The 24,761-nt window shown below is 40.2% G+C and overlaps 1 protein-coding gene across 1 annotated transcript in view; it reads right to left on the bottom strand.

The window, feature by feature from the left end:
* Window positions 1-24,495, bottom strand: part of F8 (coagulation factor VIII) — a 191,239-nt gene extending 166,744 nt beyond the window's left edge. Inside the window, exon 1 of the mRNA XM_045817369.1 lies at window positions 24,198-24,495. Within this exon, the coding sequence (XP_045673325.1) occupies window positions 24,198-24,343 (146 nt within the window). The 5' untranslated portion in view covers window positions 24,344-24,495. The remainder of the gene's footprint in view (window positions 1-24,197) is intronic.
* Window positions 24,496-24,761: the final 266 nt, after the last annotated feature.

Genomic DNA, 24,761 nt, shown 5'->3' with positions numbered 1-24,761 from the left:
GTGAGGGTTGTGGTGGTAGGAGAAACTCCCAGCCTCACAGGTGAGGTCTTTGGAGAGACCCACAGGGTCTTACAATGTACACAAACCTACCCACCTGGGAGTCAGCACTAAAGGGGTCCAATTTGCTTGTAGGTAGTGGGGAAAGTGACTGAAAGCCAGCCAAGAGCTGAGCAAGTGGCATTGTTAACTCTTGGATTCCTCCTCCACATACAGTCTCATAATGCTACTATGTGGGTTGCCCCACCCTGGCAAATACCTAAGTCTCTGCCACTTATTACATAACAGGCACACCAAGACAAAAAAAATATGGCCCAAATGAAAGGACAGATCAAAACTACAAAAATATAATTAAGCAATGAAGAGATAGCCAAACTATCTGATGCAGAATACAAAACACTAGTAATCAAAATGCTCACAGAAATGGTTTAATATGGTCACAAAATAGAGGAAGAACTTAAGGCTATGCAAAGTGAAATATAGGAAAATGTACAGAGAACCAACAGTGACAGGAAGGAAACTGGCACCCAAATCAATGATTTGGACCAGAAGGAACAAAGAAACATCCAACCAGAACAGAGTGAAAAAACAAGAATTCAAAGCAATGAGGAGAGGCTTAGGAACCTCTGGGCCAACTTCAAATGTTCCAACATCCAAATCATAGGGGTTCCAGAAGGAGAGAAGGAAGAGCAAGGAATTGGAAACTTATTTGAAAACATAAGGAAGGAAAACTTTCCTATCCTGGCAAAGGAAATGGACTTCCAGGAAGTCCAGGAAGCCCAGAGAGTCCCAAACAAGTTGGACCCAAAGAAGCACAGAGCAAAGCACATCATAATTCCATTAGCCAAGATTAAAGATAAAGAGAGAATCTTAAAAGCAGAAAGAGAAAAGGAGACAGTTACCTACAAAGGAGTTCCCATAAAAATATTAGGTAATTTCTCAAAAGAAACCTTGCAGGTGAGAAGGGGCTGGAAAGAAGTATTCCATGTCATGAAAGGCAAGGACCTACATCCAAGATCACTCTCTCCAGTAAAGCCATCATTTAGAATGGAAGGGCAGATAAAGTTCTTCCCAGGTAAGGTCAAGTTAAAAGAGTTCATCATCACCAAGCCCTTATTAAATGAAATGTTAAGGGGACTTATCTAAGAACAACAAGATGATAAAAAATGTGAACAGTGAAATGACTACAAACTCACAACTCTCAACAATTGAACCTAAAAAATCAGACAAAAACAAACTAAGCAAACAAGTAGAACAGGAACAGAATCACAGAAATGGAGATCATATGAAGGGTTATTAATGGGGAGGGCGTGGGGGGAAAATGTACAGAAAATAAGAAGCATAAATGGTAGGTATAAAATAGACAGGGGCAGGTTAAGAATAGTATGGGAAATGGAGAGACAAAGAACTTATATGTACAACCTATGGACATAAACTAAGGTTGGGGAATGCTGGTGGGAGGGGGGTACACGGCAGAGGAGAAAAAAGGGGAGAAAAAAATGGGACAACTCTTTTAGCATAATCAATAAAATATGCTAAAATAAATATAAATAAAATGTAAAACCTTTTTAAAATTTTTAAAAGAAAATAAAATACCAGTGACAAATTTCACAGGTATAGAACATTTCAAAAATTCATATGGAACCATAAACAACACCAAAAAGCCTCAGGAATTTTGGGAAAGAAGAACAAAGTAAGAAGGATCACAATACCTGATATAAAACTGTATTACAAGGCATGGTAATCAAAACAGTCTGGTGTTGGCATAAGAACAGACACAGATGAAAGGAACACAACAGAGAGCCAAAAATAAACCCAAGTCTCTATAGTCAACTAATATTCAACAAAGAGAGAAGGAGTATAAAATGGAGTAAAAATAGCCTCTCCAACAAATGGTGTTGGGAACTACATGCAAAAATATGAAACTCGACTACCAACTTACACCATACAGGAAAATAAACTTAAAATGGATAAAAGAATTAAATATAAACTGTGACACCATAAAAGTCTTAGAGGAGAACATAGGCAGGAAAATTTCAGATATTCCACACAGCCATATTTTCACTGATATGTCCCCTAGAGCAAGGGACATAAATGAAAGAATAAGCAAATTGTACTACATCAAATTAGAAAACTTCTGCATGGCTAAAGAAAATACCAGCAAAATGAAAAAAAAACTAACTGTATGGGAAACTATATTTGCAAATGATGATTCCTCAGACAAGGCTTTGATCTCCCACAACTCCACACCAGGAAGACAAACAATCTAATGAAAAAACAGGCAATGGAGCTGAACAGGCACTTCTCCAAAGAGTACATACAGAGGGCCCAGACACACATGAAAGGATGCTCAACATCACTAGCCATGGGAGAGATGAAAATTCAAATCACAATAAGATATTACCTCACACCAAGTCAGGATGGCCATCATAAACAAATCAACAGACAGCAAGTGTTGAAGAGGATGGGGAGAAAAGGGAACCCTAGTGCATTTGGTGGAAGTGCAGACTGGTACAGCCACTATGGAAAACAGTATGGGATTCCCTCAGAAAACTAAAAACGGAACTGCCTTTTGACCTGGTAATTCACTGCTCTAAGGATCCCGAAACACCAGTTCAGAAGTACCTATTCACCCCAATGTTCATAGCAGCATAATTTATAATAGGAAAGTGGTGAAAGCAACCTAACTACCCATCAGTAAATGAGTGGGTCAAAAAACTGTGGTACATTTACACAATGGAATAGTATGGAACAGACAGAAAGAAGGAACTCCTACCCTTCACGACAGCATGAATGGAACCGAAGAGTATTATGCTAAGTGTAATAAGCCAGGTGGTGAAAGACAAATACCATCTGAGCTATAAGGGGAACCTAATCAACAAAACAAATAGGTGAGCAAAATAGAACCAAAGACATTGAAATAAAGAAAAAGTTGACAGTGACCAGAGAGGAGGGTGGATAATGGGGGACAGAAATGGAAAGGTCAAGTCAAGGAACATGTACAAAGGACCCATGGAAAAAGACAATATGGGGAGGGAGGATTGACTGTAGGAAGTGGGGGTGGGTAAGGCGGGGGAGAGTAATGGGAACAAGTGTAATTGCACAACAATAACAAATTTAAAACAAAACATCAGCAAAGTTTCTTAAAATGATCAAAGAAATGCCGAAATAGCTATCATCTTTGGAGAATTCATTGGGCTTGAAATAATTTATTGTTTTTGGTTCCTTCAAGAATCACAAGACCATAAAATAAATTTAAGTAAAACATTAAGGAGAAGAGGGACAAAGGTAGAGAAAGAAACTGTGAGCTAGAGAAAAAAAGAGAATCTCACTCAAATTAGCAAATCTAATCATGGTTTCTGGTCTTTGCTGAAATGTCAGCTCCTGAACAGAGATTTCCTTGACTACCCTCCATAAAACAGTGTCTACCACTTCTGGCCAAGATGGAGACAGAGGTAGACACACTGTGCCTCCTCACACAACCAAAATAAGGTCAGCAACAATTTAGAAACAAGATAACAACCAGATCTGACAGAAAATTGAACTGTATGGAAGTCGGATGACCAAAGAGTTAAAATATATACATTCATCCAGACTGGTAGGAGGGGTGGAGCCGGGCAGCCGGGTGGAGAGGGGTTGAGGCAAAAAAAGTGGTGGCGCCAGATGCATAACGCATCCCGGGCGCATAGGGCATCCCGAGCGCAAGACCGCAGCGGGTGGACTCTGGGGGCACAGGCAGCTGGCAGACCCAGCAAGGCAGCAACTGTGAAGTGTGGCAATGTGCACAAGGCACCTGGCTGTCTGGGCTACATTCAAGTGCAGATAAACTAGGTGAAATTGAGCAGTGAGACAGACTGCTCAACCCAGGGTCCCAGCTCCGGGAAATAGAACCTCAGGACACTGATTGAGAACACCTGTGGGGGTTGAGGCACAGGGAGAGACCTCCAGCCTCACAGGAGAGTGCATTGGAGAGACCCATGGGGTCCTAGAATGTACACAAGCCCACCCACATGGGAATTAGGACTGGAAACAACCAATTTGCTTGGGGGAAGCGGTGGAAGGGACTGAAATCTGATGGAGAGAGGAGCAAGCACCATTGTTTCCTCTTGGACCCTGTCCCCACATACAACGTCACAACCCAGCAACTAGGTTGCCCTGCCCTGGAGAACACTTAAGGCTCCGCCCCTCATATGTAACAGTCGTGAACAGACCCCCCCCGCAAAAAAAAATGGCTCAAATCAAAGGCCAGAGCCCATACTTTTAAGCGAGCAAGAGATAGCCAACTTATCAGATGCACAGTTCAAAGCACTGGTGATCAGGATGCTCACAGAATTGGTTGAATTTGGTCACAAATTAGATGAAAAAATGAAGGCTATGATAAGAGAAATTAAGGGAAATGCACAGGGAACCAATCGCGATGAAAAGGAAACTGGACTCAAAACAACAGAGTGGACCAGAAGGAAGAAAGAAACAACCAAACAGGAAAGAATGGAGAAATAAGAATCCCCCCCCCCAAAAAAGAGGAGAAGCTTAGGAACCTCCAGGACATCTTTAAACATTCCAACATCCAAATTATAGGGGTGCCAGAAGGAGAAGAGCAACAAGTGGAAAAGTTATTTGGCCAAATAATAAAGGAAAACTTCCCCAATCTGTCAAAGGAAACAGACTTCCAGGAAGCCCAGGAAGCTCAGAGAATCCCAAATAAGTTGGACCCAAGGAGGAACACACCAAGGCACATCATAATTACATTACCCAAGATTAAAATGAAGGAGAGAATTCTAGAAGCAGCAAGAGATAAGGGGACAGTCACCTACAAAGGAGTTCCCATCAGACTGTCAGCTGATTTCTCAAAAGAGATCTTGCAGGCAAGAAGGGGCTGGAAAGAAGTATTCCAAGTCATGAAAGACAAGGACCTACATCCAAGATTGCTCTATCCAGCAAAGCTTTCATTTAGAATGGAAGGGCAGATCAAGTGCTTCTCAGATAAGTTCAAATTAAAGGAGTTCATCATCACCAAGCCCTTATTAAATGAAATGTTAAAGGGACTTATCTAAGAAAAAGAAGATAAAAAACATGTATAGTAAAATGACAGCAAACTCACAACTATTAACAACCACACCTAAAACAAAAACAGACTAAGTAATCAACTAGAACAGGAACAGAACCACAGAAATGGAGATCACATAGAGGGTTAGCAACAGGGGAGTGGGAGGAGGAGAGAGGGGGAAAAGGTACAGAGAATAAGTAGCATAGATGGTAGGTAGAAAATAGACAGGGGGACAGCAAGAATAGTATGGGAAATGTAGAAGCTAAAGAGCTTATGACACATGGACATGAACTAAATGGGGGAAATGTGGGTGGGAAAGGGTGTGCAGGGTGGAGGGGAGGGGGGGAATGGGACAACTGTAATAGCATAATCAATAAAATATATTTAAAAAAACAGTGCCTACCAACAGTCTCTTTATCATCACTCTGCTTTTTCTTTACTTATTTTTATTGAAATGATAGGTTTGTTTCTTTGTATGTGTTTTGACTGTCTCCTGGCAATAGAATACAAACCTGTGTAGGGAACCCCTTCTCAAGAGGGGGAAATGTGGCCCAGCACCCACGTGGAAAACCAGCAGGGTGTGAGTCAGCACGCAGGACCACACCTGTAAAGAAGTTCTCCCATGGGAACTCAGGCCTGCAATGTGCCTAGGCCACTTTGAGTCTTGCTCTTTCTAAAAAACTCCCTCACCCTGAATTGAGGACATTTACTGCAAAGTAACTTCCTAAAATGCATGCTAAACCTTCCAAGGATGAGTGTAACCAGTTCAACCACTTTTGCCTTTTCTATTGCAAATATCCCTCTTCTCTGATGTGATTAGCAGCATTGGCTCCTTTGTTTTCTGTAAAAGATAACCACCTAAAGCAAACCTGTGCATAGTAAGTGAGGCCCATCATGTAATGTGCCGAGAAACCCATTAAAGGCTGGTCATGGCCTTTAAGGCTTTTGGGCCAAGGGCCAAGGCCAAGGCTTTTGCTCCCCTTGAGAGAAAAGTCATGCTGTCCCTTTTCCTCCACCGGACTCGGTAGTCTGTGTGAATGTCTTGTTTCATCCATAATGACTTGGACACTGTGGGCCGGTGTCTGCATCAAACCTGCATAAAGACAGGGTTTTTTTTTTCCCCATTTTGTTCACGGATGAATCTTAAGTGCTCGATACATAGTAAATAATATTTGTTGACCAAATGTGGATGCACCTTTTCATTCTCTACTCCCATTACAGATGGAAAACATGGGCTTCTGGCATAAGGTCAGTTCCCTGTCAGGGTTCTATAAATCCTACCATCTCTCTCCTGATCCAATCACTTACTCTTCAAGAAAAAAAAATATGGACAAAAAACAGTATACAAGGCACTAGGGATACAGCCATATGCAAAAACAACCTGTTCCCAGGCTTCATGACCAGAGAAGCTCTAGTCTACAGGTCTAGGGGTGGAGACATACCAAATAATCACATGAAGAAATGTAAAACCAAAGTTGTGAAAAGTACTATGACAGGGAGGTACTTGATACTCAGTATTTAAGCAGGGGAGTCTGACCAAGTCAGGGAGGTCAGAGAAGCAAGCTTTCCTGAAGTAAGTAGCAGTTAAGCTGAGAAACAAAGGACATCTCAGGGATAAAGAGGAGAGTAGGAGGGGAATGAGCACTGTAGGCCAGAGAACAACACGTGCAAAGGCCTCAGGAAGGGCATGTGGCACAGACCAAGAGTAAAGATGAACTATGTTGCTAGAGCAGAGAGGGCAAAGGGGAATGTGAGTGAGATGAAGCTGGAGAGTAGATAGGGTTTAGGCAATGCAGGATCTTAAATTAAAGGCAATGTTGGGAGTCTGGACACTATCTTAAGAATACTGGGTGACCACTGCAGGGCTTTTAGGTGAAGAGTGAAAGGATTGGATCTGTGTTGCAAGCTATCAGATAAGCATTATGATTGCATTGTGTAAAACCACCAGCAGGGGGCAGAATATGTGGAGGCAGACTGGAAAGTGAGAGGTGATAGAAGTTAGGATGATGGTGGTGTGGCAAAGAGAGACAAGAGATGGCCAATGAAATGCCAGTTGGAGGAAGGTTTAAGAAGGAATTGTTTATGGGGGCTGTGGGCAGGGCTAAGGGAAGATTCTGAGGGGAAAATGGAGGTGCTATTAATGATTACAGTGGCAGCACAGGTACCAATCAAGAAGGGCAACAAACACATGGGCCTGAAAACAGTCAGAGCAGCCTGGATACCACTCAGTGCAGAGGAGTTGCCAGAACAAGGCAGCCAAGCAGAGATGTACTCAGAGGGGGGCAAAAACGTAAGGACAAGACCCTCCCAGGGATGCACGATAACAACACATACCCCTGAGCACAGGAGCATTAGAAAAACTGTCCCTTGACAGAGCTCACAGGCCCCTCTGCAGTGGGGAGAGCAGAAAGTCTGAGGCTCAGGGTGAACCTCAAAGGTTTGAACATACAAGATGGACAGGAAGGGGCCCCCCCAAATGATCAGGGGACTGACTGCTGATGTCACCAGGGCAAACACACATTTGGCACATGGACCAAGTATTTCTGGTTCATTCCCTCACTCATTCAATAAGTATATAACAAAATAACTAACACAAAAGAAATACGATAAAATAAATATCAATATTTGAACGATATTGATTAGAAACATTCTTTTCCATGTGCTTTCAGACAATTCACTGATAGCTATAAATTTGTGCAAATGCTGCCACCCTAGGTCAGCAGATGTGACTGGCAGAACACTGTAGAATTACTGAACACGTGAAATGCACCAAGGTGCTTTGCAAGGAAAGGGCAGCTATGAGGTCATAAGACCTCTTCAGTGGAGCACACAGTTACCCTCCACCCACCCAAACCATTAAGCACTGTGGGCAGGGTGGGAAAATGCAACCAGGCACACAACAGAGTGAAACATGAATAGGTCTCCAAATTTGTGCCCCTGGAGTTTTGATGAGAGGTGTGGTCCAGAGACGTGTGTTTGAACCCTTCTAGTGAAAAATAAAAGTACATCGGATTGCAGACAGAGCAGACCCTTCTACGTGAGCCACACCCAACACGAACCGCACAGAATGGGCGAAAGGAGAGGGATGGACACAGCTGCTCCCGGGAGGAGGCTCTGTGAGCCCCAGACAATGTCAATGAAACCAAGGCAGAAAGGATTAGCTGAGGACACCAGGGAGAGTGCCTCATAAGAAAACAAAAGGGGCTTGAGTGAGCCTTAAAATGGTGGGCCTACACCTAACAGCAACGACTCACATAAAGTAAAGACTGCTGGAAGCACACGGGGAAACTGGCCAGCATACAGTCACAGAGGAAGACCTTAGCACCATTCGAGGGATGTAGCAGCAGATTGGCTGAAAATGCTCTTTGAATCTGTGCATTGTTTTTTTTATTATTTAATTTAAATTGTTGTTGCAGTATTGTGCATTGTTTTGAGTAGAGACCAGAGACCAACTGAGTGGGGCGAAGGTGAAGATAACTTAGTTCCCATCTCTCTAGGCACCCTCCCCTCCCAGAGAGGCTTGCATTTTAGTCCATTCCAGGGTTTCCAGGGCACTCGAGAAAGCACGTAGCAGGAGCAGCTTTGCCAACCCAAGGCCACAACAAATGACTTTCAGTACTGGCTGAGGGCCAGAGGCCAGAGTACTGATAAGAAAGCTCTTCCAGTAAAAGGAGTTGATTTATGGAGGGAGGAATGGGGATATACATTGACCAGGGGGCACAAGCATGTTGCAGCAGCAGGTTGTTAGAGGCACATCTTGTGCACTCCTGTTACACTGCCACCTCTACTTCAAATCACAGCCATGGTCATATGGGGGATCCCTGCTTACCAATCACTAGTGGAAGAAAAATCCTGAGCTATATCTTCATATGCAGGTACGAGCCAAAAATTGACTGTTGTAAATCCCCAAAAGGCCAAACTTTGGCAATTGCTATTGATTTTATCCACTTTGTGCAGAAAGACAAATGGCCCAAGTTTCAAATATATACAGACTAATGGACAGCAGGAAATGGCTTGGCTGTCTGGCCAGGGGCCTATGAGAAAAAAAAAGACTGGAATATCCAGGGACAAGGACATCTCTGATGAAGACTTATTAGTGAAAGGGCATAAAATAGAAAGATCTTTGTGTCATATGTTAATGCCATCACAGAGCATCTACCATGGAAGAAGCACATAACAATAATGTGGACAAAATGACTAGCAATTAACATCAGCCAGCCTCTACATGGGCCACCGCAGTGCTAGCAAGATACAAGCTAAGTGTCTATGGAGGCAGGGAGAGAATTTATGCATGGACACAAAAATATGGTTTCCTGAACTTCCAGTCAAGATGGCGGCATAGGCCTCACCTCTTTATACAACCACATCAAAATTACAACTAAAATATAGAACATGCCCTGGCTGGTGTGGCTGAGTGGAATGAGCACTGGCCTGTGAACCAAAGGGTCACTGGTTCGATTCCCAGTCTAGGGCACATGCCTGGATTGCTGGCCAGGTCCCCAGCATGGGGCATGTGACAGGCAACCATACATTGATCTTTCTCTACCTCTCTTTCTCCCTCCTTTCCCCTCTGCCTAAATAAATAAATAAAATCTTAAAATATATAACAACCATCACTCAGAACTGTCAGAAATCGAGTTGAATGGAAGTCTGACAACTATGGAATTAAAAAAAAAAAAACACATCCATCCAGGCTGGTAGGAGGGGTGGAGACATAGAACCAGCTGGTGTCATCCACTACTAGTGGATAAAAACTTGAGGGGGTGGATATCTTGGGAGTGAGGAGTCCCAGTCCCACACCAGAACTCCCAGGCCAGGGTTCCGGTGCCAGGAAGATAAGTCCCCACTTCTTCTGGCTTCAAAAACTAGTGGAGATTGAATCAGTGGAGGAAACTTCTGAAGCACCAAGCAGTTCTTTAAAAACCCACACGTGGACTCACCTACTCTTACTCACTCCCTCTGAGCTCCAGCACTGGGATATCAGCTTGAAAACCACCAACAGGGCTAACATTGTTTGGTCTACATTAAAAATCCCCAGAGATTCCACCCCACCCAATTTATGGGCCCACCCAACCTGCTTTTCAATATGAATGGCTGGTTCTTGGCATTACTGCATACTTCCTAAATCCTCTCAAACAAGCAACAGCTGGCCTCAGTGAGCCCCAGGCCCAGCACTAGCAGAAAAAAGCCTAGATTCACAGCTTGGCTTTGCTGGGAATCTCCAAGAGCAGCACAAGTAGCAGCCATCTCAGACTGCTTTATAGCTCAAGCAGGGTGGTCCCGGGCAAAACAGGTTGGGACTGACCTTGGCCTGCACCACCTGGGAAACCCCTAGGGCCAGCACACTCAGTGGACAGCTACACACCATGTTAGAGTGCCATCACCCTGCCCCTGCACTGCTGATCCTCCACAAAGGGCAGGGGTTGATGGTCAGTGGTCACAATCAATCCTTGCAGCTTACTGGCCTGGGTAAGTTCCTTCCATTGATCTGCCAATAGCAACCAAGGCTCAACTATAAGAGGAGAGTGTATTAAGCCCACATGGAGGGTGCACCTCGAGTATCCAACTTGAGTGATAGGGGAAGCTGTGCCACTAGACCCTACATGTCACCTACTACATTATAGCACACACTACCAAGACAAAGAGTCAAAGCAGCTCGGCTGAATGCATAGAAACAAACACAGGCAGGTTGCCAAAATGAGGAGACAAAGAAACATGGCCCAAATGAAAGAACTGACAAAAACTCCAGAACAGGAGCTAAACAAAATGGAAATGAGCAATCTATCAGATGCAGAGTTCAAAATACTGGTTACAAGGACGCTCAAGGAATTTAGTGAGGACCTCAGCAGCATAAAAAAGGTCTAGCCAGAAACAAAGGATACATTAATTAAAATAAAAAACAATATACAGGGAAATAACAGTACAGTGGATGAAACTCAGAATCAAAACAATGATCTGGAACATAAGGAAGCAAAAAAACAACCAATGAGAACAACTAGAAGAAAAAAGAATCAGAAAAAAAAATGAGGAGAGTATAAGCAGCTTCTGGGACAACTTCAAGAGGTCCAACATTTGCATCATAGGGGTGCCTGAAGGAGAAGAGAAAGAGGGAGAAATTAGAAATCTATTCACAAAAAGTAGTGAAAGAAAACTTCCCTAATTTGGTGAAGGAAATAGATATGCAAGTCCAGGAAGCACAGAGAGCCTGAAACAAGATGGATGCAAAGATGCCCACTCCAAGACACATCATAATTAAAATGCCAATGGTTAAAGATAAAGAGAGAATCTTAAAAGTAGCAAGAGAAAAGAAGTTAGTTATCTACAGGAGAGTTCCCATAAGACTGTCAGATGACCTCTCAAAAGAAACTTTTCAGGCTAGAAGGGATTGGCAAAAAATATTCAAAATCATGAAATTGACTTTGACCTATATAGGATCCTTGGCAGGGACCTATCACCAAGATTGCTCTACCCAGCAAAGCTATCATTTAGAATGGAAGGGCAGATAAAGAACTTCTCAGACAAGAAAAAAACTAAAGGAGTTCCTCATCACCAAACCGTTATTATATTAAATGTTGAAGGGATTTTTCTTTTAAGAAAAAGATCACAACTATGAACAGTATAACGGTAAAAAAATATATCTATCAATAATTGAATCTGAAAAATAAACTAAGCAAACAAGAACAGAGACAGAATCATGGGTACAGAGAGCATTTTGATGGTTGCCAGATGGAAGGGGGTGGGCAGAAGGGGAGGAAGAGGTGAGGGAATTAAGAAGTACAAATAGGTAGTTACAGAATAGTCACAGGAATGTAAAGCACAGTACAGGAAATGGGGTAGTCAAAGCACTTATACACATGACCCATGGACATGAACAATGGTGTGGGGTTTTCCTGAGGGAGCAGGGTTTGCTGGGTGGAGGAGGACAAAGGAGGAAAAATCAGGATGACTGTAATAGTGTAATCAATAAAATATAATTAAAAAAAGAAAAGCATGGCTTCCTACTGATGAAGGCAGATCTAGTTAGTGTTGCCCCCCAAAGTTCAACCTGTCAGCGAGAGAAACCAATGCTGAGTTCCCAATATAGCACTGTCTATCATGGAGACCAGCCAGCAAGTTGATTGCATTGGACACAACCTTTTCATCCTAGAAGGGATAGCACTTGATTCTGATTGGAGGAGACACATATCCCAGGTATATGTTAGCCTTCCCTGTCTACAAAGCCTCAGCCCACACCATTATGTAAGGGCTTACAGAGGATTTGAGTCACTGATGTGGGAACCCATATAATATCATGTCAGAGCAGGGGACCAACTGTACAGCAAAGTATGGGCTGGAGTGGGCCCTGACCATGGTGTCCATTGGCTTTATCACATGCTGCTCCATCCAGAAGCTTCCAGACAGAGCAGTGGAATGACCTCTTAAGGTATAGGTAAAGATTCAGCTTGTGCAAGGTCCTGTGAGGATGGAAGGGCAATTTCTATGTTGCTGTATATGCATTAATTCAAAGATGGTTGTGTCCCCAACACATGGGTTTAGGAACCAAAGAGTGGCAGCAAAAAAGCTCTACTTAACATCACTGCATATGGCCCACCTGGGAATCTGTGCCGCTCCTCCCTGCAGCTCTGGGCTTAGCAGGGTAGAAGATCCCCACAGCAGAAACACAAAAGTCTCTTTGAATTAGAAGCTAGGGGCGCCCCCTGGGCACCTGGGGCTACCATGCCATACTCCTTCCCAGGGTAACCAGTGCTTAATGACCAAACAGTGCAGAGATATGAAGTCCTTTCCAGGCTGGCCCAACTTGGGACAACTCAGAAGGGTCATTTCAGCTCCCTGTAGAGTCAGCTTGCACTGCAACCCAACTTCTCCCTCTGCCCACCCCTGTCCTATTCTTCTCTTCCCCAGTGATGGTCCTGAGAGCACTACAAAGAAACTTTCTGTACATTAATCTCTGTCTCACAATATGCTTCCAGGGAACATGACCAGTGATTTTAATTCATATTTAAATGTGCTCTAAATTCATCCATCTCTAAAAATTTCTATGACACTAGCTTTGACATAGACCTACATGGTTTTTAGTAATTTCATAACATTATTTGATGCCTATATCATTGTGTGCACTTCTCCCTTCAGTCCATTTGTCCTATCTCTTGAGCATTTTGAGACTTATGTCCTTCCAAACATATGAACTCATCCTTACTTTGTTCCTTTTCCTCTTTTCTTATTTTGTCTCCTAGGTTCTTCTGAGTCTACCTTAGCCAGTTTCTCCAAAGTTTCCATTGGTTTCTAACAAGACTCAGATCCATGCCCAAAGATAGGTATTTTGACATACACTATCCCAGTTCAATATTTCTGACTAAAATGAAAATATAAGACACATAGAAAATATTTACTAGAATAAGAACTTGAAAGAGCAGAGAGGGAACAGGATCAAGAGTACACAGAAACATGTTTTTCTCCTTCTGTGGGAAGAGTGAAAAAAACAAAACTAGATGAAGAAACAAGATTGTGAGACAGAGAAACAGAAGGCCTAGGACTAGGTTCAGAGTAGGATTCTATTCAAAGGGACATACTAGAATCTCCTAAGGGCATCAACACCATCCAGGTGTGAGATTCACTTCAGAGAAGCTTACAAGGACCATATAGCTCCACAACCCAAGACCTCTCCCATTAGAGTGAATATTTTTCACTGCAACAAAAACACATGATTCATGTGCCTGTCTCAGTTTCAGGATAATCTATGCAGTAAGTGACAAAATGTTCCATGGTTCACAGGTTTTACTCTTTCCTAACTTTTGTGGAGATTTTTTTGTGTATTTCCCTTAGGATTTGATATATAAATCTTGCCAAATATATTTGGCAACAATGTCCTTGACATGAACTGTTCTTTCACATTTTATCTAAAACCAATCAGAAAACCTATTATATTTCCTGACCCTTGCTGAGAAGAATTGAGCAGCTGCAGGAACAGATAATATAAAACTGAATTTTCCCAGATGTTTATTGCAAACCTTGGCAGAGGTTGTCAGGATGTGTCCAGAGTCAGCTTATCCTGTTAATCAGTATCAAAATAATCTTGACTATAAAATGGTGTCATTGAAATAAAAATTGTATCAACCTTTTCTTGGTAAATACATGTGACTACCTACACAAGAACAGAAAGCTAGATAACAAATAAATCATTTTTTTGCATTCAATTCAATTTTATACTCAGACTGTTATTCACTATGCCAGACTGCATGTTAGATGGAAGTGACAAAACAAAGCACAATGTATAAGTAGAATTATCTACTATTAATTTTTAATATATTTTATTGATTATGCTATTACAGTTGTCCCATTTTCCCCCCTTCACTCCCCTCCACCCTGCACCCCCCTTCCACCAGCATTCCCCCACCTTAGTTCATGTCCATGGGTCATACATATAAGTTCTTTGGCTTCTACATTTCCTATACTATTCTGAACCACCCCCTATCTATTTTCTACCTACCATCTATGCTACTTATTCTCTGTACCTTTTCCCTCTCTCTCCTCCTCCCACTCCCCAGTTGCTAGCCCTCCATATAATCTCCATTTCTGTGTTTCTGTTCCTGTTCCAGTTGTTTGATGAGTTTGATTTTGTTTTTGTTTTAGGTGTGGTTGTTAATAGTTGTGAGTTTGCTGTCATTTTACTATTCATATTTTTATCTTCTTTTTATTAGATAAGTCCCTTTAACATTTCATAAAATAAGGGCTTGGTGATGATGAATTCCTTTAACTTGACCTTATCTGAGAAGCACTTGATCTGCCCTTCCATTCTAAATGGAAGCTTTGCTGGATAGAGCAATCTTGGATGTAGGTCCTTGCCTTTCATGACTTGGAATACTTCTTTCCAGCCCCTTCTTGCCTGCAAGATCTCTTTTGAGAAATCAGCTGACAGTCTGATGGGAACTCCTTTGTAGGTGACTGTCCCCTTATCTCTTGCTGCTTCTAGAATTCTCTCCTTCATTTTAATCTTGGGTAATGTAATTATGATGTGCCTTGGTGTGTTCCTCCTTGGGTCCAACTTATTTGGGACTCTCTGAGCTTCCTGGACTTCCTGGAAGTCTATTTCCTTTGACAGATTGGGGAAGTTCTCCTTTATTATTTGTTCAAATAACTTTTCCACTTGTTGCTCTCCCTCTTCTTCTTCTGGCATCCCTATAATTCGGATGTTGGAACATTTAAAGATATCCTGGAAGTTTTAAGCCTCTCATTTTTTAAATTCTTGTTTCTTCATTCTTTTGTGGTTGGATGTTTCCTTCTTCCTTCTGCTTCATATAGTTGATTTGAGTCCCAGTTTCCTTCCTATCACTATTGGTTCCCTGTACATTTTCCTTTTTTTCACTTAGCATAGCCTTCATTTTTTCATCTAATTTGTAACCAAATTCAACCAATTCTGTGAGCACCCTGATTACCAGTGTTTAGAACTGTGCATCTGATAGGTTGGCTATCTCTTTATTGCTTAGTTATATTTTTTCTGGAGCTTTGATCTGTTCTTTCATTTGGGCCACTTTTTTTTTGTCTTGATGCACCTGTTACATAATGAGGGGTGGAGCCTTAGGTGGTCACCTGGGCGGGGTAACCCACATCGCTGGGTTGTGACGTTGTATATGGGGAAGGGGTCCAAGAGCGAACAATGGCACTTGCTCTGCTCTCTGCTGGATTTCAGTCACTTCCCCCACTTCCCACAAGCAAATTGGGCCCTTCTGGTGCTGATACCTGGGTGGGTGGGTTTGTGTACGTTCTAGGACCCCGTGGGTCTCTCCAACAAACTCTCCTGTGAGGCTAGGAGTTTTTCCCGCTGCAGCCTCAACTGCCACAGGTGTTTTCAATAAGTGGTTTGAGGCTTTATTTCCCCTAGCTGGGGCCCTGGGTTGCGCAGCTTCTCCCAGTTTATCTGCGAGCAAATGTGGGACCGCACAGTCCACAATCTGCTGCCTCACTGGGTCCACCAGTTGCTGCCTTGCCGCTAGTCCTCTCCACCCAGCTGCCCATCTCCACCCCTCCTACTGGTCTGGATGAATGTGTCTTCTTTAACTCCTTGGTTGTTGGACTTCCATACAGTTTGATTTTCTGTCAGTTCTGGTTGATTTTTGTTTTTAAATTATTATTGTCCTTCTTTTGGTTGTACGAGAAGGCACAGCATGTCTACCTACACCTCTATGTTGGCCAGAAGTCTCAATATTAATTTTTAACAAGACAAACATTAATAGATACATGGCTAAATGTTCAGTTAGTTACCACGTTATTGACCATCTGGACCTCTACTTCTGGATCATTAACACTGCTCAACTTTCCAGCTATAATAAACTACAGAAAGAACTTGTAAACCTCTCTCATACCATATGCATACAGTGAGATACCATTATACAGTGATTAAAATGGTGAAAATTAAATACTGGCAATATCAAATGTTGTCCAGGATTTGTCAAAACTGGCACTTTCTTGCATTGGTGGGAGTATAGAATGGAATAATGGTTCCAGAAATCTACTGGCAGTCTTGTATAAACTTAAACACACATTTACCATATGATCCAGCAATTTCACTTTTAGATATTTAACTAAAATAAAGCAGATGTCCACACATAAACTTGTACAGGAATATTCATAGTAGGTTTATTCATATTAGCACCCAAACCAGAAACATTCCAAAGGTCCATGTGAACAGTGAACAGATATGCAAATTATAATATAGTCCCATAATGGAGAAATAATTAGCAATAAAAAGGGTAGAATTATCCTGGCTCCATGGCTAAGTTGGTTGGAGCATCGTCCTGTCCACAAAAAGGTTGTGGGTTCAATCCTTAGTCAGGGAATATACCTAGGCTGCAGGTTTGATCCCTGGTCAGGGTATCTCTCTCTCTCTCCCTCTCTCTCTCTCTCCCTCCCACTCCCCCTCTCACTCTCTCTGTTCCTCATGTCCTCTCTTTCTAAAATCAATAAACATATCCTTGGGTGAGGATTTCAACAAGAAGAATAGAACTACTTCATGAAACAACCTGTATGAATTTTCAAATCATGATGCTCAATATCAAAACCCAGACATTGAAGAGTACATACTATATGATTCTACTGATATAAAAGTGTTGAAAAGTCAAGAATTGATAGAGAAACTCAAGAATTAAAGATTTTAGTTGTAGTTATAGTTTATAGGCTTAAGTGATTAATATCTGTGGAAAGCTGCTATCACAAGAACTGGAATACATGACTCCATGAGGTCAACAAGAAATTCAACCTTGGTGCTCCAGGGTGTCTGGAAGTTATGGATCTGAGCCATTGTGTTCAAGGGAGGGAAGATCCTGATGCAGATAAAGAATTGTTGATCATCAGATAAAGAAATGCTAGGAAAATTGCACCTCTTATCTAATTAACCTTTTTTAAAAACCCCTTACTTACGCTTTTCTTCTCCTTATGAAAAGGTCTCAAACTATACTATAAGGCCATGCAATGAAAACAGTATGATATTGGCATGAAAACAGACACATAGATCAATGAAACAGACTAGAGAGCCCAGAAATAAACCCATACCTACATAGTCAATTAATATTCAACATAGGAACAAGCACATACAATGGGCAAAGATAGCTTATTCAATAAATGGTGCTGGGAAAATTGGAGAGATGCATGCAGAAAATGAAACTAGACTACCTTCTTATGCCATACACAAGAACTCAACACCAAAAAAACCCCAACCCAATTAAAAAAATGGGCAGGGGACCTGAATAGACACTTCTCCAAAGAGGACATACAGATGGCAAATAGACATATGAAAAGATTCTCAATGTCACTAATCATGAGAGAAATGCAAATTAAAACCACAATGAGATATAACCTCACACCTGTCAGAATGGCTATCATCAGTGAATCAACAAACAACAAGTGCTGGTGAGGATGTGGAGAAAGGGGAATCCTTTTGCAGTGCTGGTAGGAAGGCAGACTGGTGCAGCCACTGTGGAAAGCAGTATGGAGTTACCTTGAAAAATTAAAAATGGAACTACCTTATGACCCAGTGATTCCACTTCTGGGAATTTATCCAAAGAAACCCAAAACACTAATTCGAAAGAATACAAACTACCCTGGCTGGTGTGGTTCACTGGATTGTGGCCTGTGAACCAAAAGGTGGCTGGTTGGGTTCCCAGGTAGGGCACATGTCTGGGTTGTGGGTCAGGTCCCCAGGTGGGGGCGTGCAAGAGTCAGTTGATTGTTTTTCTCTCTCACACATATATGTGTCTCACACTCCCTTCCCCTCTCTCTACAAATAAATAAAACCTTTAAAAAAAGAAAAGAAAAGAAGCACACCTATGTTCACTGCAGTATAATTTACAATAGCCAAGATTTGGAAGCAGCCCAAGTGTCCATCAGTAGATAGTGGATAAAACAACTATGGGACATTTATACAACAGGATATGACTCAACCATAAAAAAGAAAAATTTACCCTTTGCAACAGCATAGATGGATCTGGAGAAAATTATGGTAAGTGGTATAAACCAGTCAGAGAAAAACAAATACCATATAATTTCACTCATATGTGGAATCTAATGAACAAACTGAACTAACAAGCAAAATAGAGACAGTCTCATAGAGAACAGGATGACAACACTGAGTGGGGGGTTTCATGGTGGAGAGGTCCAGCAAAAAAAAAGGTCTCATGGGCATAGACAACAGGGTGGTGATTGTGGGAGGAAGAGGGGCTGGTGGAGGTGGAAGAGTGTATAAAGGGGACAAATGGTAATGGAGAAAATACAATAAAAATAAATAAAATTTAGAAAAAAGTCAGCTTGAGATCAGATGTTAAAATGGTTTTTGAGGGTACATAACACACCATCTTCTCAGGTCATTGGCATCTGAATAAAGTGCCCATAAAGATTTAATCTTTGTCTCTACTTATTAGTCCTGGTAGTGACAGGCAGCACAAATACTGACTTTTCCGGTTTCAAAATGAGTCTGTCACTCCACAAAGCATCTTGTTTCCTGGGGCCTGGGTCAGGGCAGGGAGACTCACTGTAACATTGCAGCATGGTTGATGTAAATGTTTTATATGTTGATTAGGGTGGTTGTTATGCATTTCTGAAAACTTACCAAACTACACATTTAAAATCTGTGCATTGCATTGTATGTAAATTATACCTGAGGTAGGCAAAATAATGCCCCTAATGACCTTTGTCCTTTGTTGTTATGCCCATGAATATGTTACATGGCAAAAAAAATCCAACTTTGCTGGTGAAATTATGGTTGCTAATTAGCTGACTTTGGGAGAGGAGATTATCTGGGTGGGCCCAATGTAATTACAAAGGTTCTTAAAAGTAGAAGAGGGAGGCAGAAAAGGTCAGAGAGATGGAGTCGAAAATTAAGTCAGGCAGATTGAAAGCATGAGAAAGACTTGATGCACTCTTGCTAGTTTGAAGATGGAGGGCATTACATGGAAATTGAGAGAAGGAACTGAATTCTAGATAAACCTGGAAGTGGACTCTCCCCAGAGCCTCCAGCAAGGAACACAGCTCTATCAACACCTTGATTTTGGCCTTGTAGGAACCTGAGCAGAGTATCCAGTTCTGACTCACTGAAATTGTGAGATAATAAGTGGGTTTTCTTGCAAGCTTCTAAGTGTCAGGTAATTTGTTACACAACAATAGAAAATTAAGGCGATACTCAAAATTGATTTAAATATTAAAAATGACTTGACAAGTAAATTAAAAATGCAATTAAAAATCATGCTTCTAAGTGAAATCAAAGAGGATATTACAAACTATACTGAAAACATGAAAAGAAAACTTTTTATCTATAACCTATGGGAAAAATTGTTCTCAGAGAAAAATACATAGCATGAAGTGCCTTCACCATTTTAAAAAGAGACACAAAAGAGAAAAGAACATATCATTTTTCCTAAGGTACTAGAAAAATACAGCTCAATAAACCAAAAGAAACTAAGAAGAGATCCTTGATAAAGATAAAACTTTTAAAAATGAATTAAATATGAAAAATAACTAAGAAGAACAAAGAAACCCAAAGGCTCATTTTTTCAAAAGACCACCATCAATAACAAAAGAGACAAATCCCTGGCAAACCTGTTCATTGATACAGATAAATAGCAAAGATATAGGAATCTAAGAATGAGGAAGGGCACATAACGACAGATAATGTGGGGTAAAAGAATCATGAGAGAGTGCTATAGGCCAGTGATGCTCAACATTTTTGGCACCAGGGACTGGTTCCATGGAATGTAATTTTTCTATGGACTGAGGGTGGGGGATGGTTTTCGGGGTGATTCAAGTGCATTACATTCAAGCTCACCTCCTGCTGTGCAGCTCAGTTCCTATAGCCCACGGACTGGTACCAGTCCTCAGCCCAGAGGTTGGGGATCCCTACTATAGGCAACATGGGGGCAACAAAATTGAAAAATAAAGGAAATCATTTCCTGGAAAAGTGTAAAATTATTAAAGGTGAGTCAAAAAAATTGAAACTTGGTTTGACTAATTATGATAGGAGAACCTGAAGAGATGACTAAAGATATTGCAAAGTCACTTGGACCACATGAATTTATAACTGAGTCTTACCTAACTTTTAATGTTATTTGAGCTATTCTAGGTGACATAAACAGGTGGAGCATTCATTAATTCATTTGACAAACCCAATAAACCTTTTATGTCAAAATCTAATAAAAATAACAAAAATAATGCTATAGATCAATCCCACGTAATAAAAGGGCACAGTATCTAAAGAAATATTGGGACATAGACCTCAGCAAAAATGACATTATATGAACATTAGATTGTACTCCAAAAATGTAAGGGTATTCAATATCAGGCAATCTGTTAACAATCTATTTGTTTATCAACATATTGAAGAGTAAAATTCAGGTGATGCTAGATGCTGAGAAGTCATTTCCAATAAAAAATTTATGACAAATGGGAATAGAATTAACAAAGGCTATTAAAAACAGCAAATACTATTCTAAAAAGCAACATATTAAGAATATTTCAAGTAGGAATGCTCATTTTTACTAGTATTACTTAACATTTTATTGTATTTTCTAATAAATTCAATAAGATGAGAAAAAATAATTGGCTATGAACACTGGAAAAGAGCTAAAATCTGACTCATTTTGGATATGATTCAATAGAGACTCTAGAATAAAATTACTAGAATTATTAAGAGAATTCAGTTAAGGTAGCTAGATTCAAGGTGAATATATACAAATAAAGAGTTTTTTTCTATTTTGATACTAAATATCAATAAATGGAAATAGCAGAAAACAATGTATTGACAATAGAAATACATTTATAGAATGCATAGAGCTAAATGTAATAACAAATTACTTACATTTATTATATTATTAAACTTGTGGATAAATGAAATGAAATACAAATTAGAATCACAATAGTACTTGACTCTTTTTGATTGGAAAATATTTTAACATTTTTATGTGGAAGAATAAAATTCCTAAGAAATGCTAAAAGAAAAAGTATGAAAAAAAACAGGCAATGGTTGATTTCACTTACCAGATACTAAAAGATATTATAGACCCACTGTAATCAAATCAGTATGGTATTGACATAGCATGATACAAGTATATCAGTCAAACTGCATAATGAATCCAGAAATAGGTAGTAATGTATATGAGAATTTTATATAATGAATATGTCTATTCAAATCAGTGGCAAAAGATGTATTACTTGATAAATGGTGCCATTGTAATAGTCTATTCATCTGGAAAGAAATAAGCCTAGACACATTCTACTCCCATACCATACACAAAAATAACTATCAGATTAATTGAAGCCATAAATGTAAAAAGCAAAACAGTAATTTTTTTGCAAGAAAATCTGAAAGAATACACATACAATCTTGATGTGTAGAAAACATGTTTAACCAACACTGGCAATTCTGAAGCTGTGAAAGAAAATATAGATATAGCTGTAAAAATTTAAAAGTTTTGTTCATAAAGGTTATAAACAAAGTCAAGAACAAAAAGATAACACTTGTAAAAATAAAAGTGTTCTCATAATTTAAGAAAACAAAAAAGCCCAAAGAAAAATGAACAAAACATATAAATAATAAAATCTCAAAATATAAATGCAACAGCCAACACACATTTGAAAAGATAATCAATCTCATCTGAAATAAAAGGAATGTGATTAGTGATGCAATATCATTATATACCTACTAGACTGGCAAACATTAAAAAGCAAGATAAAACTTATTGCTGATGCAAATGCAGGGAGAAGGCCATTTCCATACACTGATAGTAGAAATATTTGAAGAGTCCTGGCCTTTTTGGAAATCAAAACTAAAAAGGAAATATTACCTTCACTCCAGCAACATCACTTTTGAGAATCTCTCCCATAGGAATAAAAGCACCATGGTGTAATGAGATAGACATAATGTCAAAACAAACAAGCAAACAAACAAAAAAACCAAAACCCTGGAATAATATGGAATACTATATGGCCATTAAAAAGAATCAACTGAAGCTATGCTAAATGACTGGGAGAGAATTCTGCTAAGTGTTAATGAGCAATAAAAGTGTTGTAATATCCCATGTTTGTGAGAAAACCCCAATGACTAAGAAAATCTTTATTTGCATATATATGTATATGTGTGTGTGTGAATATATATTATTATACTTAGGTTACCTGACTGAGGATAAGCAAGAAGGGGGCTAATGTAGAAGGAGGGTGGAGAGCCAAACAGAAAGAATAAAAATTACTATAAAGTATGTATGACATGGCATTTACTACTTAAATGGTCATTACACATGTATTGAATCGAAATCTTTATAATACACATTTAAAGAAAACAAAACAAAATTTAAAATAAATGATTTCAGCAGACAACTTAATAAGCAAAAAATTGATCAACAAAATGAACCAAAGGAATTTAGGAAGAAGGAATGAAACAATAAAGGTAAAAGCAGAAAACAACAGAATGAAAATATGACTCCTGACAAGACTAGTAAGGAACTGAGAAAGTTCCTGGAAATATTATTTTTAAGAGAGGGAAAGAGAATACAAACAATATGAAAATGAAAAAAGAGCCTTGGCTGGTGTGGCTCAGTGATTGAATGCTGGCCTGTGAACCAAAGGGTCACCATTTCAGTTCCCAGTCAGGGCATATGCCTGGGTTGCAGGCCAGGTCCCCAGTTATGGGGTGTGTGAGAGGCAACCACACATTGATGTTTCCTTCCCTCTCTTTCTCCCTCCCTTTCTCTAAAAATAAATAAATAAAATCTTTAAAAATTCCTCCTTTCTTTTTTTAAAAAAATGAATAAAAATGAAAAAGGAGATATAACTACAGACACAAAGTAGTTTAACAGTATCCCAAGACTATTATGTAACTTGATACCAATACATTATCGAATGTAGGGATAATCGCTTTCCACGAAAATATATATAACCAAATTTGATTGAAGAAGAGGTATAAAATCTGAATAAATCAATGCCCATAGATAATATTGAAAAGGTTATTTAATACTATTTTCCCAAAATGCACTAGAGCCCCCAAAATATAAAAGCTTCTGAACTCATGGTTCCTACTATCCTTACACCAAAATTGAGCAAAGAAATCAAAACCATAGAACACACACACAATAAAACTAGAGACTAAACCATCTTCAATATTGATGGGATCTCATTGTTCTGCTTCCTTCTATGGAAGTGTTCTCTCTCTTATGCTCCTTGCCTCTTTGCCCTTTCTCTACTCCACTCTCCAGTTTTCAGAGTGGCAGCATGTGACAATAAAAATCAATAGACAACAGAGAAGCCAAAGAACTTACAGGTACAACCCATGGACATGAACTAAGGTTGGGAGGAGAATGCTGGAGGGTGGGGTGCTGCAGGATGGAGGGGGGATAAAGGGGAGGAAAAATGGGAAAACTGTAATAGCATAATCAATAAAATATACTTAAGAAAAATCAATAGACAAAACAGAACAAAATATCAATGAATAGGTCAGATCTTTGGAAAGGATTGGTAGTTAGCATTTGTACTAATAGCACAGATGCATACATGCCATACCTGGAAATGCTTTTCAAGGCTTAACTAGCATCACAGCCACTCTAACCTAATGTCTGCACCTTCCTTCAACTAGAGTCACATCCCCACAATCCTGGTTGGACCCTATAGAGTATGTCTTTACCTTGTATCCATGTGGAGCTCACCGAGCAGTTCACTATGCGTGTAGTCCCAGGACAGTTCAACTGCGCCCAGGTAGTATCTTCTGGTGGCACTAAAGCTGAATGGCAAAAGGCACAGAAAGAAGCAGGTGGAGAGCTCTGTTTGCATGGCTCTTAAGGCTAAGAAATGTTCAACTGGAGAAACGCAGATTAATTATTCTCTAAAATATCGTTGGCTCCCAAGACAGAAAAAGTAAATTTTCTATGATTTAATGAAAAGTTCCAAAAGCTTTATAGAGAATTTTAGGGAACTTTACTTGCTGGATGTGACAGCAGCAGCACTAAGCAGTAAGGGATAGGATTGCTTCCTTTTTGGCAGTGGGAAGCAGCCACAGGAAGAACTGAATAGGAAAAGGGAGGCTGAGCTAAAGCTTAACCCATTCACCTCTGAGAGCAGTAGGTGCACAAGAGCATTGCTTTCATCTGAACCTTTAAGGAAGGGAAGTGAGGGAGGGGGAGGTCCAGGTAAAGAGGATCTTTTTAAAAAATAGGTTTATTTATTTTTAGAGAGAGGAGAAGGGAGGGAG

The sequence above is a fragment of the Phyllostomus hastatus genome, unplaced genomic scaffold (genome assembly GCF_019186645.2).
Source record: "Phyllostomus hastatus isolate PE091 unplaced genomic scaffold, TTU_PhHast_1.1 phas_scaffold_255, whole genome shotgun sequence".
NCBI lineage: Eukaryota > Metazoa > Chordata > Mammalia > Chiroptera > Phyllostomidae > Phyllostomus > Phyllostomus hastatus.
Note: the sequence above shows the minus strand (reverse complement) of the source record. Positions and strands in the feature narration are given on the sequence as shown.